The 18,637-nt window shown below is 41.2% G+C and overlaps 1 protein-coding gene across 4 annotated transcripts in view; it reads left to right on the top strand.

Moving 5' to 3' along the window:
• TXNRD1 (thioredoxin reductase 1) overlaps positions 1 to 17,008 on the top strand; it is a 115,446-nt gene extending 98,438 nt beyond the window's left edge. For 3 of the 4 annotated variants that reach the window (XM_017540461.2, XM_017540468.2, XM_017540453.2), the window contains 3 exons: positions 750 to 845; positions 4,784 to 4,918; positions 15,076 to 17,008. In XM_017540461.2, the coding sequence (XP_017395950.2) occupies positions 750 to 845; positions 4,784 to 4,918; positions 15,076 to 15,138 (294 nt within the window). In that variant the 3' untranslated portion in view covers positions 15,139 to 17,008. The remainder of the gene's footprint in view (positions 1 to 749; positions 846 to 4,783; positions 4,919 to 15,075) is intronic. The other variant, XM_017540477.2, reaches the window with a different exon arrangement.
• The last annotated feature ends 1,629 nt before the right edge of the window (positions 17,009 to 18,637 follow it).

Below are 18,637 nucleotides of genomic sequence, written 5' to 3' on the forward strand. Positions count from 1 at the left end.
ATAAAATTATGATACTATGATACTGTACTTAAATGTTGTAACCCATGTTTATTTTAAAAATTATGTATTACAACATGGAAGAACACTACTTATGTCTTCATAATCAGTTTGCTTGTAAAAGGTAGCAAAACATGTTTTGAACTGAGGCTAGCAGCTGGGGGAGAAAAAAAAATCCATTTGGTCATCCAGGAATTACATCAGTAAGGATGCTGTCCTTCCAGACTTCCTTCCTCCTTCTCTTCTTCCTTCCTTCATTCCTTCCCTGTCACCTTCCTTCATTGCTTTTAGTGAATTATGCCAAAGGAGGAAATGTCTTTTGGAAGCATTAAGCAAGAGAACCAGGTAATTACTATAATTGATCCTGGCACCTTATTTGTTTCTTGCCCAAGTTGTCATTCACATTGGGTAACAAGATAGTATTGAGGGTTGCGTATGTGTGTGTTTTCAATGTAAGACAGCAGGTAATTAAATGGCTTCTTTCTCTCATTCTCTTGTTCTTTTTTGTTATTAGTTAGGGTGTATTCTTTTGAGGTTGAGATATACATAATTAAGGGATGAGCTTATAGCAAAAGTGCCTGACAGCAAGGAGTTTAAGGTCATTTACCTTTTGACCAGATTCCTATTTATTCCATGAATGTTATTGTTTAATGAAAGTCTACTTTGTCTCCACTGTCTTTCACCGTACATAATGTTTGACAGACATGCTGTTTAAAATAATGTGTCTAAATTTTGCTTTTGTATTTTCTTAGGTTTACCATAGTTACTTTTGGCCATTGGAATGGACGATTCCATCAAGAGATAACAACAAATGTTATGCAAAAATAATCTGTAATATTAAAGACAATGTAAGTGCAATTCTCACTTAATCCTTTTCCAATAATTTTATTTTTACTTAGGTTTTTAAATTTTATTTTATTTTATTTTATTTTATTTTTGAGATGGAATCTTGCTCTGTCCTCTAGGCTGGAGTGTGGTGGTGCAGTCTTGACTCCCTGCAACCTCTGTCTCTTGGGCTCAAGCAATTCTCCTGCCTTAGCCTCCTAAGTAACTGGGATTAGAGATGCATGCCACCATGCCCAGCTAATTTTTGTATTTTTTTTTTTTAGTAGAGAAGGGGTTTTACCATGTTGGCCAGGCTGGTCTTGAACACCTAACCTCGTGATTCGCCCACCTCCCAAAGTGCTGGGATTACAAGCGTGAGCCACCACACCCAGCTTTAGTTTTTATTCTATAGCTTAGTTGGTCACATGGTACAGATGGCATTCCTTCAGTATTTCGCCTGCCAGTCTTCTCAGCTAATAGATATCAGCAGCCGGCAAGGACCTTGCCTGCTCTCCCCTCATCTTCACTGGCACGAGGCCCTACACTTAGTCAACAGGCAGCCAAAACTTACTGAGAGAAGGAACCAAAGGCATAACTTGAGAACTGTCTGTTTGTTTTTATAAAAGAGGAACAATAAAGTCATCAACTATCAAAATATAGTGAATAACAAAAAAGAGCAATGCACATTTGATGCTCAGCAACTGGGACTAATGAAAAAGAGCTCTTAATTGAGTTCTAAGATTTCATTGCCTCCTGCTACATGTAACACTGGTCAGGTATTATTACATGTAAATCTAATGTATTTAAGTGCTTTTTAGTAGTTCCTCCTACAGATATACTTTATTTATACCATAAGGCCCCAATTGTCAGGGTGAATATGTGTAAGAGTACAATGTGCTATATATTCCAATACTTTTTTTAGCAGACACCTGTGAAGGCCTGTGAGCAAACTCTATACCTCACAGGTATAGAGTTATTTCCATATGTACGAAATGAGGGATTGGATAATTCATATTTTTTAAACTGTTTTGACTGCTGCCACACATTGTAACCTGGGACACAGGTATGCATATACACACACTCTCTTTAAGTGATGTATTGACTCTTAAGAAAACCAATCTTTTTAACTTATCTGACACTTTTTAAAAAATGACCTCAGTAAAAGTATAAATTATGTTAAAGAATCTATATGTTAAAAGCCTAGTAAACTCTGATAATGTTTTAATCTCAAAATTTTAATATAATTAAGCCATGTTTCCTATTTGGAAACTACTGTTTGTTTTAGGCAGTAGGACAGTTACAGCTTGGTTTTTTGGTAGAACCCAGGGTTTTAGAAAACATTTTCCTGGATCCACTGCAAAAAAGAAAAGCTTTAAATGAATATACTAGGATAACCCATAATGAGCTACACAGTTAACATAAAAAACAATTGTATACATAGTTTTTATTTTTAGGCAGATTTTCTTAAAAGTTTTTTATATGGGCGTATATTAGATATCACTTTTGCTGCATACCAAAGGAGAAAATGTCAGGATTCTCATTGGCAGTATATTAACTGCCCGGTCTCGCTGAGAGACACTTCAGTTGCTCATAGCAGTCAGTGAAACCTTGCAGGTTTCCTTCCTACCGAGCAAATCCATTTTAGCCATATGTATTTTGTTCTTTTTTCAGTGTTTCAATTTGTTCAAATGGCATTGCTAGTATAATGTGAAAAATAATTTTACTATCAATAAACCTGCCAGTAGTTGAGGTCATAAGCAGGGTGACAGTGTTTTCAGTTATTTTCATAGATAAAGATGGTAATAGAGAAGATGAATATTTGTTACTGCTCTTTTGTCATGAGCTATCTGAGGCAAAAGCTTGTAGAACTTGGCTATCCCTGGGGCGTGCTTTATTCATTTTGAGTCAGTCACTTGACTTCAGTGTCTAAATGTCCTTGATTCCAAATTGTACTTACAATGTTTATTATCTGCTGGCTTTTGTTCTCTGCTATTTTTTTTTTTAACATAAAATGTTTAAAATGTAATAAAGATGAGGAAAGTACTCACCATCCAAAGTCAACGAATGTTAACATTTTGCTGTATTTGCTTCAGACCTTTTTTCTTATAAACAATCACATATGCAGTTTACAACAGCTTAAATTTTTGAGCACTTAATATGTACTAGGCACTATAAAAGTCTACAGGTAATAGGTTATGTAATCCTTACACAAGCCTGTGAGGTATATGCTGTTGTTTTCCCCTTTTTTTAGATAAGGAAACTGAAGCACGCGGAAGTTAAGTAATTGTATTCAAATCATTTACCTAGGTAAGGGCAGATCTGTACATTCATTCTCACACAATGTAGATACCATGCTATTAACTATTATTCCTGTGCAGTCTTCTGTCTTCCTTCGCTCCCCGAGAGGCAAAACTTAATGCAGTCAAAGGGTCTCTCATACTTACGTTCTTCTGTTTGCCACCTATTTATGAATGCATAAACATTATACAGTGTTTGTGGTTTAATTGAAGGTGGCATCCTCATTATATAGAGTTCTGCAACTTTTTTATAATCTCATATTTTTAGATCCTTTTCACATTATTACGTGTAAATGTATTTTAAGTGGTTTTTAGTAGTTCCTCCTACAGATTATACTTTATTCGTACCCTAAACCCGAAAATGTCAGGGTGAATATGTGTTAAGAGTACAATATACAGTATATTACTGTCCTTTGTCAGCAGAACAACTTCCTGATTGTTCCCAGGGAGTGACAGAACCTTAGACAAGTTCTGCACCCCACAGCCTGAGTTGTTGCCTCATTTGTTATGATGAGATTGGACTAGATAGTCTAGTCTTGCCAGAGTCCCCACTGAAAATCTATCAGCTGAACAGTTGAGCACATCAGATTTCTCTGCTTTTGGCACAGGTAGCCAGAGTTTGAGATTTCAAATTTATCCAAAAGAATTTCTACACAGGTATTTTAGAATGCCAGACATTTTTCTTTTGCTTTCAAAAATGTTTTCAGACTTTGCCGGGCACAGTGGTGGAAATACCTGTAATTGCAGCACTTTGGGAGGCTGAGGTGGGTGAACGGTTTCAGCTCACAAGTTTGGGGCCAGCGCAGGCAACATGGCGAAATCCCATCTCTATTAAAAACAAAACAAAAATGTTTTCAGACTTTGGTGATCTTGCACTATTTATCCTTAAAACCTTATTTAAAATGACTTTTTAAATTTTATTTTTATTTTATTTTTTAGAGACAGGGTCTTTCTTTGTCACCCAGGATGGAGTGCAGTGGTGTAATCATAGCCCACTGTAGCCTTGACCCCCTGGACTCAGGCAGTCCTCCCACTTCAGCCTCCCAAGTAGCTGGGACTACAGATGTAAGCCACCATGCCCAGCTAATTTTTTAATTTTTTTTTTTTTTTTAATAGAAACAGAGTCTCCCTGTGTTGCCAGGCTGGTCTTGGACACCTGGCTTCAGGTGATTCTCCTGCCTCAGCCCCGCAAAGTGCTGAGGCTTGAGATTACAGGCTTGAGCTATGGTGCCAAGTCAAAATGACTTAAATTTGAATGACTACTCTTAAGGGTCCCAGCTATTGCAGATAGTCTGTGTGGAGCTGAGGCAATCAAATATAGGATGTGAGGATGCCCTGCCCTTTGATAATATTTTCCAGAGCATTTTGGTTATTAAAGACCTGCTGGCATCTTTGCCTTTTGTATTTTTCCTCATAAAATGAGTAATCTCTTGTAGCTGTCTCTTGTGTCTTTGTTCTTATTTGAAGTGAGCATCATATTCTCTGTATTGGCTCATGTTGGGGAGTCTTTAGCCTAAATAGCTGTTACCAGCAGTCATTAAAGTTTCTGGACATTTTTGAGTTGCATTTTTAAGAAAAGAGACTGGAGAACTGCTCTAGTCTGTGTAGGAAGAGAAGGGGAGAAAAATCAGTTTAATTGCATTATTTTATTTTTTTTACTTTAGGAACGTGTTGTGGGCTTTCACGTACTGGGTCCAAATGCTGGAGAAGTTACACAAGGCTTCGCAGCTGCACTGAAATGTGGACTGACCAAAAAACAGCTGGACAGCACAATTGGAATCCACCCTGTCTGTGCAGAGGTGGGTTATCTACACTTCTGCAGTTTAAAAATGCACACCACCCAGCTTATAAGTGGCAGATATAGGACCCTGAGTTTGATAATGATTCCTCAAAAGAGGGCCTTGTCTCTAAAAATGAGTTTTCATCTTTCAATATTCATTGCTCATGGTGTGAACTGGAGGTTTCTATCATGCTGTTAAGTGTTAAAAATTATCAGAGTGATTTATAGAGCTGTGCCTTAAATATTTTATTTAGCATCTAAATTATTTTCATGGCAATCAGTTAATAATGGAAGAGCTTCAGTTTCACAGCTGTCTTGAAGCTAAATGATACTGCTTGCTTCTTCAGCTTTTGGTATCAATGAATGAGATTTGCAAATAATGCTTTCAAAAGATCAAATGACAGTAGAAATAGAAATTGACCAATCTAGGCCTCTGGGTGTCAGTGTTTCTTCGCTGCCAGTGATCATCCGAGAGTTGACTATTGTAATACCTAACTGCATAGGAATGGTAAGCCAAAAATGTGTTTATATTGGAGAACTTGGGGAGGTGTGGGAGGAGGCATGTCATACTATGCCAGCTTATACATGGAGTTGAAAATTGCGGTGATTATCCGTTGTTGGGAGTGGTTTCCAAGTTGTATATTGTACTTGCGTGCACGCACACACGCACGTGCGCGCACACACACACACACACACACACACCCACCAGATTTCACTCAGCAGCTCCATGACTGGTTGGTATTTGTTCCTGATTGCCCTTGCGCAACTGAACTCATTGCCGAGTATGTGGAATGTCAGCTTTAAGGCCTGGAAAAACGTTTTAGCTTTCTTTTGCTTTGCCTTCTCTGTGATCAAGAATCCTTCTCTATTAATAGGCACCTGGCTGGGATATAAGCCTAAAATATTAACAGGTTGAGAGATTAGGGCATCAATTATAGAAAGCTGCTGTTTTGTGAGAGAAATAGAATTAAGCTTCAAAAAAAATATAAAAACTGAAGTCTTGATGAATGCCCTTAATGTATGGTAGATGTTTTGTTTTGTTTTGTTTTGTTTTTTGAGACGGAGTTTCGCTCTTGTTACCCAGGCTGGAGTGCAATGGCGCGATCTCGGCTCACCGCAACCTCCGCCTCCTGGGTTCAGGCAATTCTCCTGCCTCAGCCTCCTGAGTAGCTGGGATTACAGGCACGCACCACCATGCCCAGCTAATTTTTTGTAGTTTTAGTAGAGACGGGGTTTCACCATGTTGACCAGGATGGTCTTGATCTCTTGACCTCGTGATCCACCCGCCTCGGCCTCCCAAAGTGCAGGGATTACAGGTGTGAGCCACCGCGCCCGGCCTATGGTAGATCTTTTATTCAGTGGAATGACTCAAACTGCCTGTGTTGGGAAGGAGCCAATTAACTTTGCTTTCTTGAGTACATTAGTTTCCTAGGGCTATTGTAACAAAGTACCACAAACTGGGTGGCTTAAAAATAGCAGACATTTACTCTCTCTCAGTTCTGGAGGCTAGAAGTTCAAACTCTAGATGTCAGCAGGGCCAAGCTCCCTCCAGAGGCACTAGGGAAAAATCCTCCCTTGCCTCTTCTCTCTTCTGGTAGCAGTGGCAGTCCTTGGCATTCCTTGGCATTCCTTGGCTTGCAGATGTATCACTTTAATGTCTGCCTCCTTCTTCACATGGCTCATCCCCTGTGTGTCTGTGTCCAAATTTCCCTCTTTCAAAAAACTCCAGTTATTGGATTAGGGCCCACTCTAATCCAACATGATCTCATTTGCACTTGATTACATCTGCAGAGACCCTATTTCCAAATTCACAAATACTGGGGGTTAGGACTTGATCATGTCTTTTAAGGTTATGGCGACACAATTCAACACACAATAGTGAGTATATTTTAAAATGCAGTTGCCATTTCAAGTTACTTACAAGCTTCAATAACCATTTCTGAAAGGGATGAAGGAAAAGACAATTTTATTCTTTTGTATATGAGTGTCTAATTTTTGTCAGAATTCAGCTGGGCATGTTGAAAGAAAGACTGCTGTGTATTGGCCTCTGACCTCCACAGGAGGCTGTTGTGCTGTGATCCAGCAGCAGCATCTGGCAGGGTAACTGCCAGCTGGGCAGAAGGATGCCGTAAGGATGCAGGATGTCTCCTGAAGCCCATGGCTGCGGGGAGGTCAGCCAAAGGCCCGTTCTCCTTGGTATGCCTGGCACATTAGGGCTGTGCATCTCCATCTGTTGGTCCTCTTAGGATGTTGAAGCTCAGAGGCTGAAAATGTTCTGGTGCTTTGATAGGACTCTGGTATTTTATTTTTCCAAGCTGTTGGCTGATTAACAAGATAAAAAATTGGGTGAAATTGCACTCTGTGAACACACTTGTCAAGCTGTGTGCACAGCGTCGTGCTGGGCACAGGGGACACAGCAGGGATTTGGGATAAGCTTAGGAGCAGAGGAGGCAGCTGGGTGATGTGCCGGTAACAATTCCGTATGATGCGTCCTAGGATCAGGGTAGATATAAAGTGCTGGAGGCACTGGGTTGCTACCTTTGTGGTCTTTGGCTCAGGGATTCCTCCGATCTGTTTTTACTCACAGAGCACTTCTGACCCCAGATGTGTGGAGGTTTTGCTCACACAAACAACCAATTCTCCAGCTTTCCAGACACCAGCTGGGTGTCCTATAACATAACTCAATTCTGATACCAGTTGCCTCTAGTTAGCATCAGATCCTACAAGGGCTCAGTCCCATAAGCCTGCCTCCATTGCAGAGGCCAGTCTCAAGTCCAGGCCTCCTATACTTCTGACCTACCAGCTATGAAGTCATGGGGTTCCCATGATAAATTGCTAGCATGGCTTACGGAACTCAGGAATAAACTTTACTTATATTTACTTGTTTATTATAAAGGTTGCAACTCAGTAACAGCAAAATGGAAGAGTTACACAGGGCAAGGTGGTTGTGGGGAGGTGGGGGATGACAGAACTTCCGTGGCCTCTTTAGGTGTGGCACCTTCCTAGCCCCTCGATATTCACCAACATGGAAGTTCTCCAAACCTCTCATTTAGGGGTGTTTTTAGAGGTCCCATTATGTAGGCATGATTGATTAATCATTGACCATTGGTAATTAACCCAATTCTCCTGCTCTCTCCCCAGATGAAGGGGGTCAGAATTGGGGCTAAAAATTCTACCTCTGATGACATGGTTGGTTCCTCTGGCAACCAGCCACCATCCTGAAGCTATCTTGGGCCCCACCAAAAGTCACATCATTAGCATAAGCTCAGGTGTGGTCGAAAGGGGCTCATTATGAATAGCAAAAGATGCTCATCTCACTAGTGTCACTCAGGAAATTCCAAGGGCTTTAGAAGTGCCCATGCCAGAAACCGGGACAGGATGGAAGACGAAGTACATATTTCTCATTATATCACAATATCATAGGATGTTGGGGCAGGATGATTCTGGAGGAGATTCTTAGTTAAGACTAGAAGAATGTGTGGGTGTTCGCTAGTGAGAGAACACTGTATAAAAAGCCTGGGTGGAAAAGAAGATGGCTCATTCAAGGAACTGAAGAAGACCCTCAATATTGCCATAGCTTAAAGAGCTTAGATAGTTAAATATATATGTATGCATGCGCTGGATAAACAGGTGGGTAAGTGATGGTCTTGTAAACTAAGGAAGGATATTTTCACTACCTTTGGGGCATTGTAATTCAGCCAAACGGTCTAAAGCAGGGAGTAACATGTTCAGGTACATTGTTCAGAAACATTCCTCCAGCTGCACCTTGGAAGCTGGACTGAGCGGGCAAGTGGAATGGCAAATCCAATTATGTGGCTGTTGAGGTGGACAAGAGGAGATGATAGTGGCCTGAGGCGGTGGCAGTGGAAATGGAGCAACATTGTTGTATTTGAGGTTAGAGTTGACAGTACCTGCCCACTGACCAGGAATGTGAAGAGGGAAGAGCTGAAGGCCACTCAGGTTTGTGTCCTGCAATAGGAAGTAATAGCAAGAGCAGGCTCGAGAGGTGACAGTGACGAAAAGACCACTGATGCGTATGTGGACCTGCTGTATGCTGGGTACTGCGTCCCTGCCTGTTGACTAACTTGGTCCTTATGAGTACCTCATGAGATGGTTGAGGGTAGTATACCTATTTGACAGACGAGGAAACCAAGGACAAAGAGGTTGAGTAAATTGCCCATGGTTACCCAGCCTGGTCACGGCAGAGCTGGGATTCAAACCCAGGCAGGCAGTCCAGAACCCCAAAGCCCCACACTGTGGAGGTGATACTGCATTTCCATAGACTGTCCTACCATATGTGCCATAGAATTTAAAAATGGAAATGATTTCATAGTGGCAACATGAACATAGTGGAGACACACAGACCTGGGTTGTAATCTTACTCAGCAAATTCCTCTCAGTGAGACCTGGCCATACCACCCAGGTTTTCAGAAGTTTAGTTTCCACATTAAATAAAATAAGAGGCCAGGCATGGTGGCTCACTTCTATAATCCCAGCACTTTGGGAGCCTGAAATGAGTGGATCACTTGAAACCAGGAGTTGGAGGCCAGCCTGCCCACCATAGCGAAACCCCATCTCCAAATAGCAAAAAATTGGCTGGGTTGTATATGTCTGTAATCCCAGCTACTTGGGACGCCGAGACACAAGAATCTCTTGAACCCAGGAGGCAGAGGTTGCAGTGAGCCAAGATCACACCATTGCACTCCAGCCTGGGTGATAGAGCAATACCCTGTCTCAAAATAGATAGGTAGGTAGGTAGGTAGGTGGGTAGGTAGGTAGATAGACAGACAGATAGATAGGCTGGGCGTGGTAGCTCACGCCTGCAGTCCCAGCACTTTGGCAGGCCAAGGCAGGCAGATCACAAGGTCAGGAGATTGAGACCATCCTGGCCAACATGGTGAAACCCTGTCTCTACTAAAAATACAAAAAAATTAGCTGGGCATAGTGGTACACGCCTGTAGTCCCAGCTACTCGGTAGACTGAGGCAGGAGAATTGCTTGATCCCAGGAGGCAGAGGTTGTGATAAGCCGAGATTGCACCACTGCACTCCAGCCTGGTGACAGACCAAGACTCCATCTCAATAAGTAAGTAAGGCCTGGCCTGGCTCGGTGGCTAACACCTATAATCCTAGCACTTTGGGAGGCCAAGTTGGGCAGATCACCTGAGGTCAGGAGTTCGAGACCAGCTTAGCCAACGTGGCAAAAACTTGTCTCTACTAAAAATACCTGGTGTGGTAATGCACACCTGTAGTCCCAGCTACTTGGGAGACCGAGGCACATGAATTTCTTGAACCCGGAGGTGGAGGTTGCAGTGAGCCAAGATTGTGCTACTGCACTCCAGCCTGGAGCAAGACTGTCTCAAAAAAAAAAAAAAAAAGGTAAAACAAAATGAGAGAATATCTAACTGTTGGAGAGTTCCTGCATTTAATAGATGCTGAAGAGCTGCACCTGTTAGCTGTTCTTTCCCCCAGGATATTACAGAAGATGTGGCTGTGGCTTGAGAGGAGAGAAGATGTGGATGGACGGAAGGCCATCACAATTGTATTTTTAATGGGGGTTGGAGAGGAATGGATATTTTGAAAAAGCTCCAGTGATTTTTTTTTTTTTTTTAAACCCTGGTTGTGAACTACTTGCTTTGATACTGGATTTTGAAAAACCAAAGGCTATAAAATTCTAGTTATGGACATTTTTAAAAATTATTTTTAATTGATGTGGAATAAATGTTTATAGGGTGCATGGTGATGGTTTGAAACAGTTTATAGTGATCAGATTAGGGTAATTAGCATATCCATCATCTCAAACATTATTTCTTTATGTTGAGAACATTCCATATCCTTTCTTCTAGCTCTTTGAAAGTATGCTTTATTGTTAACTACAGTTATCCTAAAGTGCTATAGAACACATTTCTCCTATCTGGCTGTAATTTTATATCCTTTAACAAATCTCTCCCTATCTCCTTCTCCCAACTCTTCCCAGCCTCTAGTAATCTCTCTTCTTTTTACCTCTGTGAGTAAGCTAGTACAGCCACTATGGACAACAGTATGGAGGTTCCTCGAAAATCTACAAATAGAGCTACCATGTGATCCAGCAGTCCCACTACTTACTGGGCATTTATCCCAAGGAAGTTGTTTTTTTAAAGCTTCTTGATCTAGGAAGAGTGAAACTTGGCATTAGGGGTTCATAGGAGGAACTCTTTTCTTTGCTAAATGCTGAGTTTTGACTTAGTAATTAGATTTGCTACTGGACCCACTGTTTTTATTGTCCAGACATATCCTGTAGGATATGCTATTCAAATGTGGTCCACAGAATGTTTGTTAGTAGACTATAATGAGAGAAGGACAGAAACAGAAGAAAGTTTAGAAACTTTAACATCAGTTTGTGACTGATCTAATAATAAAAAATGGATGTTTTAATTTTACATGCCTTTTAAAATTTCATTTCCCCAGTACATTGTCAGTGAATTTCACAAGTGTGAGTCCAGTGGATGAATTAGAAATAATAGTAATTTTTAAACCGGTCCTGAGACGGCTTTAAACTGAGTCCTTAAAAAATAGCCACAGCTCCAATGCCAGCTATGGTAGGCTGGCACAATGACTCATTGAATGAACTCCTCTGTACACTTTGATAAAAATCCTGGGCAATTGAGAGCAATCTTTGGCTCTGAGGAGCAATTACTTACAAAAGTTGACAAATTCCTTATTAATTTCCAAAGGGAATTACTGGAATTCTGGAATTGCTGTAAGTGGAGAGGCTACTCTTGTTTTGACTGAAGCCCTGTGTGAGAGGGATTCTCAGCGCCTGGGGCATTAGTCATGCTTTTGTCTTACTCATTGCAGGATGGGGCGGTGGGCATTTATTCTGGACACCTGAGCTACAGTCATTGAGTAGGAAACTGATTACACATAATTTTCAGTAGTAATTTCAACTAATCAAGTTTACTTGTAAAGGAACAACTTGCTTTGATACTGGATTTTTAAAAACTAAAGGCTTTAAACTCCTAGTTACAGGCATTTAAAAAAATTACTTTTAACTGACACATAATAATTGTACATATTTATAGGGTCCATAGTGATGTTTTGAAATAGAGTTTATAGTGATCAGATTAGGGTAATAGTTCAAGAGGAAAGCATTTGAAAAGACTTTTGGTGTCAAATATTAAAAGTTTTGGTGTCTTTTTTTTTTTTTTTTAAGACAGTCAGTATAATCCCACTCTAAAGTGTGGGAGTCTTCTGAGGCTGAAAGTGTTGGGGAAGATACAAGTATGTGAGGCAAAAGCCTCCAGCAGCTCCTGACCTTTGTACGACTCCTGTGTGTTGGGATGGAAGGGCATGAAGGCTGCCCCTTCTTCTAAAAATTCTAAAATGGTTGTGTATGAATGAAATCTGTCAAAATTGACCCCAGCAGGTTTTTTTTTTTTTTTTTTTTTTTTTTCATTTTTTTGAGACAGGGTCTCTGTCATCCAGGCTGGAGTACAGTGGTGTGATCTCAGCTCACTGCAGCCTTGACCTTTCAAGCTCAAGCAGTGTTTCCGCCTCAGTCTCCTGAGTTGCTGGGACTACAGGCACATGCCACTGTTCCCAGCTAATTTATATATATACATAGTTTTTAGAAACAGGTTTGCACTATGTTACCCAGGCTGGTCTCAAACTGCTGGTCTCAAGCAGTCTTCCTGCCTTGGCCTCCAGAAATCCTGGGATTGCAGGCATGAGCCACGGCGCCCGGCCAGTTTTTTACTTAGACTGATCAACAATGGCAGTTTGGCTTCCACCATCTTTTAAACATAAGAACAACATCACTATAAGAAAAAACAGATGAGAGCTAATTTTGGTGGGTTTAGTTTTGTATCCAAATCTCCTACAAGTTCTATTTCTAAATCAGTTTCTGAGAACTAGAACCCAGGCTTGCACATTAATAAGCCTGGAATTTGTTTAGATGTATTCTTTGGCTCTTTATTTATTTCCTCATTATAAAAATGGAAAAGAAAGCATGTTTGAATTGCCCATGACACCCAATTCTAACTCAGCTATTTTTATTATCATGTATTGTTTCCCCGTCCTCATCTGTACTCATACATTTTTGAAACAAAGGAATTTTATTGCCTTTCCAAAAAAGTTGTACTAGTTTACAATGTGTCACCAGCATTGCATATAAGAGTGCTAATAAAAATGTTGCAAAATTCAGTGTAATGTTTTTTTCTATAGTGAGTATAAGAAGGATAACTACTGGCTGGGCGCGGTGGCTCATGCTTGTAATCCCAGCACTTTGGGAGGCTGAGGTAGGTGGATCACCTGAGGTCAGGAGTTCGAGACCAGCCTGGTCAACATGGTGAAACCCCATCTCTACTAAAATACCAAAAATTATCTGGGTGTGGTGGCAGGTGCCTATAATCCCAGCTACTTGGGAGGCAGAGGTTGCAGTGAGCCAAGATTGTGCCGCTGCATTCCAGCCTGGGTGACTGAGTGAGACTCTGTCTCCAAAAAAAAAAAAAAAGGATAACTATTTCAAGGATTTTAGCATATCTTTGTTAACTATGATGAGCCTCTTTCTTCTCGTAATGATTATTTTTTTGGATGTGAATTATCCATACGTTCTAATGTATTTGTGTTAAAAAAAATTTTTTTTTTTTTAAGATACTGGCCATTAGTACTTGGTCTGGATTTTTTGAGAAGTAAAGACTTTTTTTTTTTTAAAGACGGGGTTTCACCATGTTGGTCAGGCTGGTCTTGAACTCCCGACCTCAGGTAATCCGCCCACCTTGGCCTCCAAAGTGCTTGGATTACAGGCGTGAGCCACCATGCCTGGCCTAAAGACTTTGTTACTCTCTGAGGCTAAAACAGAATAAAATCTTTTCTCAGTATTGTTCCTTTCTTACACAAAACTCTCTTCCCCTTATTCAAAAGTTGTATTTGTTTTTTTGAGACAAAGTCTTGCTCTGTCGTCCAGGCTGGAGTGCAGTGGCACAATCTTGGCTCACTGCAACCTCCACCTCCTGGGTTCAAGCAATTCTCTTGCCTCAGCCTCCTGAGTAGCTGGGATTACAGGTGTGCACCACCATGCCTGGCTAATTTTTGTATTTTTAGTAGAGATGGGGGTTTTACCATATTGCCCAGGCTGGTCTCAAACTCCTGACCTCATGATCTGCCCACTTTGGCCTCCCAAAGTGCTGGGATTATAGGTGTGAGCCACTGTGCCCAGCCATGTATTTTTGTTTTTTATGTATAGGCAATCTTGAGCAGTAACAAGTAAAAATTGTCTAAAACTGTTAAGTCCACAACCATTAAATGTTTGCAAGGATATGAAACAAGGAGAACTTGTTAGTCACTGCAAATGAGAGTACAGGTTGGTTCAGGCACCTCAGAAATCCAGTCAAGCCAAAGTTTCACCTGCTCTCTGACCCAACAATTGTACTTCAGCTCTGTGTGCAAGGAGATGCGCTGGAATGTCATAGCATCATATTGCAAAGAGCATTTTGGCAACAGCAGAAGGAGCCCGAATGTATGACTCATATTCACTAGTTAAATAATTGAATACTACAGTATACACTATATATGCTAGGCTGTATGTGTTGTTCTAACTATAGTGATTGAACTCAATTCAGTGAAAAAAATGGAAGAATTAGCTATTTGTATCCATGTGGGATACAAAAAAGCAGGGTAACAGAAGAATCTACATCATCTTGCCATTTGCAAGTAAAGCTTCTTAAAAACCACAGGAGAAATGTAAGAAGAAATGCATAGGAATGATAAGCACCAATTAGGTGGAGGGAAACGAGGAGAAGGCCATCAGGGACTGGCACACATGGGACTAACTGGGCACATGGGCATTTGTAGTAATGCACTTTATACCTTTCTTTATATCCAAAATATTTCATGGTGAATTTCTTTTAGAGGTTTGACAAACAACTGGGGGTACCTGATTTGTTTTAATCATCCTCATGCTAACAAAATTCTTCAACAGATAAAACCTAATTTTTTTTTCTCTTTCAACTTGGTTTTAAATGTCTTCTCCCTTTTCTTCTCTGGAGAAATAGAAATATCCTTGATCATACTGCTACTCGTGTTTTATTCATTTTGGTAGTCAACTAAGACGTTTTTAATGCATTTAGTGTTATCTGAACTGTTCCGTTACCTCATCTGCTCAGGCATCTGAAGATGATATGCTTTCTCTTCCCCTGCAGGTATTCACAACACTCTCTGTGACCAAACGCTCTGGGGCAAGCATCCTGCAGGCTGGCTGCTGAGGTTAAGCCCCAGTGTAGATGCTGTTGCCAAGACTCCAAACCACTGGCTCGTTTCCGTGCCCAAATCCAAGGCGGAGTTTTCTAGAAGGTTCTTGGGCTCTCGACACCCACATGTCCTGTGCTTACCACCGCCCAAGGCCCCCTTGGATCTCTTGGATAGGAGTTGGTGAATGGAAGGCAGGCAGCATCACACTGGGGTCACTGTGACAGACTTGAAGCTGACATTTGGCAGGGCATTGTAAGGATGCATCCATGAAGTCACCAGTCTCAAGCCCATGTGGTAGACAGTGATGGAATAACTGTCAAATCAGTTTCAGCATGACCTTTTTTCTTTGTGGATTTTCTTATTGTCAAGTTTTCTAATGTTGGTTTTTTGTTTTTTTTTCTTTTTTCTCTATGGTGTTAATGATATTAGAGATGAAAAACGTTAGCAGTTGATTTTTGTCCAAAAGCAAGTCATGGCCAGAGTATCCATGGAATACTCGTGTTGCATGGAAGGGATAGTTTGGTTCCCTTGGAGGCTATGCAGGCTTGTCCCAGGAAAGAGAACTGTCCTGCAGCTGAAATGGATTATTCTTCACTGATGTGCTCAGCAGTTTCTTCTCTGATACATGTCCAAAATGAGTACATCTTCGATCGACTCTAGCCAGATTTGCTCGTTTGCTACATCACGGACGATTATTGTTTTAAGGTCTGTTTAGGAAGGGAAGTGGCTACCTGGCCAGCCATTGGCTGACATTTGGTAGTATAGTATGATTCTTGCCATTATTTGTCATGGGGGCAGACATACACCAGAAATGGGGGGGAGTAACAGTATATACCTTTCTGTCTTTAGTTTATTGTGTGTTGGTCTAAGCAAGCTGAGATCATTTGCAATGGAAAACACGTAACTTGTTTAAAAGTGTTTCTGGTAGTTTTAGCTTTATGTTAAAAACATGAAATATAATGGCGTTAGGTAACTCTAAGACTACATTAATAGGAAAATGAGTCTTTTCATGTTTATGATTTAAATCTTTTGTGGTAATTGCTTTTTAACGGAAGTTATTGATATCATAAGTTATTACTATTTGAACACAGGTGGATGTGAAGGATTTTCATTTCAAAACCAAGTGGTTTTGACTTTTTCTGTTGAATGAACAACTGTGCCTAGTGGGATTTTTGCAGAAGTGTTTATGCTTTGTTAGCATTCCAGTTTGCATTGTTATAAAGAGGTATAGATGCCTCGAATGTTACGTGTTTGTCAGTGAGCCGGCTCAGGATTCTATTTCAGCTGTCTTTTCTCACTGCGTAAGTTGAGCTTTGAATACGTGCTGTGGACATCAGGCCCCTGCCAGCAGTTCTTGTACCTTCTTTTTCATTCCTGCCCCTCTACCTGTATTTGTCAGCTACGGCACTGCGTGGTTGTTTCAAAGTACATTTCTGGGCCACCTCAGGAAACCCATGCATCTGCCTGTCATTTGGCAGCAGAGCCCCTGACTGTGCCCCACAGGGCTCTGCTTCATATCCACATCTCATCTGGCTGTATGAAGATCTAGGAAAAGGGGAAAGGAGAGGACAGTTGAGGCACTTGACAGTATTCAGTTTTATTTATTTATTTTTAATTTGTTTTTTTTTTCTCCAAGTCCACCAGTCTCTGAAGTTAGTAGGCAGTATGAGATAATCAGGCCTAATCATGTTGTGATTCTCTTTTCTTAGGGGAGTGGAATATTCTATCCCCACAAGAAGGATTATACCTTATAGACGTGTCTTGTTCAGATTCTGTATTTACCCATTTTATTGAAACATATACCAAGTTCCATGTATTTTTGTTACAAATCTTCTGGGGGAAAAAAAAAAAGACAGTGTGAAACATTAAAAGGCATTAATAATATTCACATGTGCGCTTTTCTTCTGAACAATGGTCTTGGGAGTCCTTGCAAGAGTATTGAATAGATCTCTGACACTGTATTAAGGAGCTAGCTGCTGAGTAGGCTCCAATGATGCTATCCTGATTTGAGAGAGACTGATGTGTTTGTTGCTATTTCCCATCTGGCAGTATCGGGCACATATGTGGTCAATAAATGTTTACAGGAATGTTGATTGTCATGTTCAGATTATACATTCACATGCACTTAATCTTCTTAGGTATCACTTTTTAAGCAGAAACTCCTCTCTTTTTTTGAGAGAGTCTCACTCTGTCTCCTAGGCTGGAGTGCAGTGGTGCAGTCTCGGCTCACTGCAACCTCTGCCTCCCGGGTTCAAGCAATTTTCCTGCTTCAGCCTTCTGAGTAGCTGGGATTACAGGTGCGCACACCACCATGCCTGGCTAATTTTTGTATTTTTTAGTAGAGACAGGGTTTCACCATATTGGCCAGGCTGGTCTTGACTTCCTGACCTCATGATCTACCCTCCTCAGCCGCCCAAAGTTCTGGGATTACAGGTGTGAACCACTGCACCCAGCCGAAACTCCTCTTTTATGTAATCTTTACCAAAAACCGTCCCAGTTTGTATTTCCTTTTTGTGGTAAGTAATTGTAGCATGCTAGTAGTAACAGCTACATGAATGTTTACTGCAACACGTACAGGCACTGTGCTTGACACACCCTGGCTGATGTAATCCTTACAACAATCCTATTAGAGAAGGTGCATTTGTACCCATTTATAGATGGAGAAACAGGTTCAGAAGTGTGAGTCACTTTCTTAGGATTGCATCAAGTTTTTGAGGTCAAAGTTGGATCTGTGACTTCAAAGGCCCAAACTTAGTTACCTTGCTGTGCAGCCTCCCATTCGTCTCTGACAAATGGAAGCATTAGGTTTAGGTGCAGAATCACTATCAAAAGGTGCTGTCTGCACACTTAATAAATGCCTTGTCTTGGTCAAGCGTGGTGGCTCACACCTGTAATCCCAGCACTTTGGGAGACTGGGGCGGGCGGATCATAAGGTCAGGAGATCGAGACCATCCTGGCCAACATGGTGAAACCCCATCTCTACTAAAAATACAAAAAATAGCTGGGCATGTTGGTACGCACCTGTAGTCCCAGCTACTCAGGAGGCTAAGGGATACCCAGATAGCTGATAAAATATTCCTGGGTGTGTCTGTGAGGGTGTTTCTGGAAGATATTAGCATTGATGCAAATCAGGAGACAGTCAAGAGGGCTACCCTCACCAGTGTGGGTAGGCGTTGTCCAATCCTTGAGGCCCAAATCAAACAAAAGGCAGAAGGGTGAATTTGCTATTTGTCCTTGAGCTTGGACATCCATCTCCTGCCCTCAAGCTTGGACATCCACCGTCTCCTGCCCTCAGACCTTGCTGCTCTGGTTCTTGGGACTTTAGACTCGGACTAGGACTTGCACCCTTGGCTCTCTGGTCTCAGGCCTTCAGGTTTGGACTGAAACTTCATGACTCACTTTCCTGGGCCTCCAGCCTGCAGATGGGACTGTGGGACTTTTCAGATTCCTTAATCACATGAGCCAGTCCCTCCTAAAAATCTTTCTATAATTTATGTACACGCATATGTATAA

This window comes from Cebus imitator, unplaced genomic scaffold (assembly GCF_001604975.1).
Source record: "Cebus imitator isolate Cc_AM_T3 unplaced genomic scaffold, Cebus_imitator-1.0 Scaffold8, whole genome shotgun sequence".
Taxonomy (NCBI): domain Eukaryota; kingdom Metazoa; phylum Chordata; class Mammalia; order Primates; family Cebidae; genus Cebus; species Cebus imitator.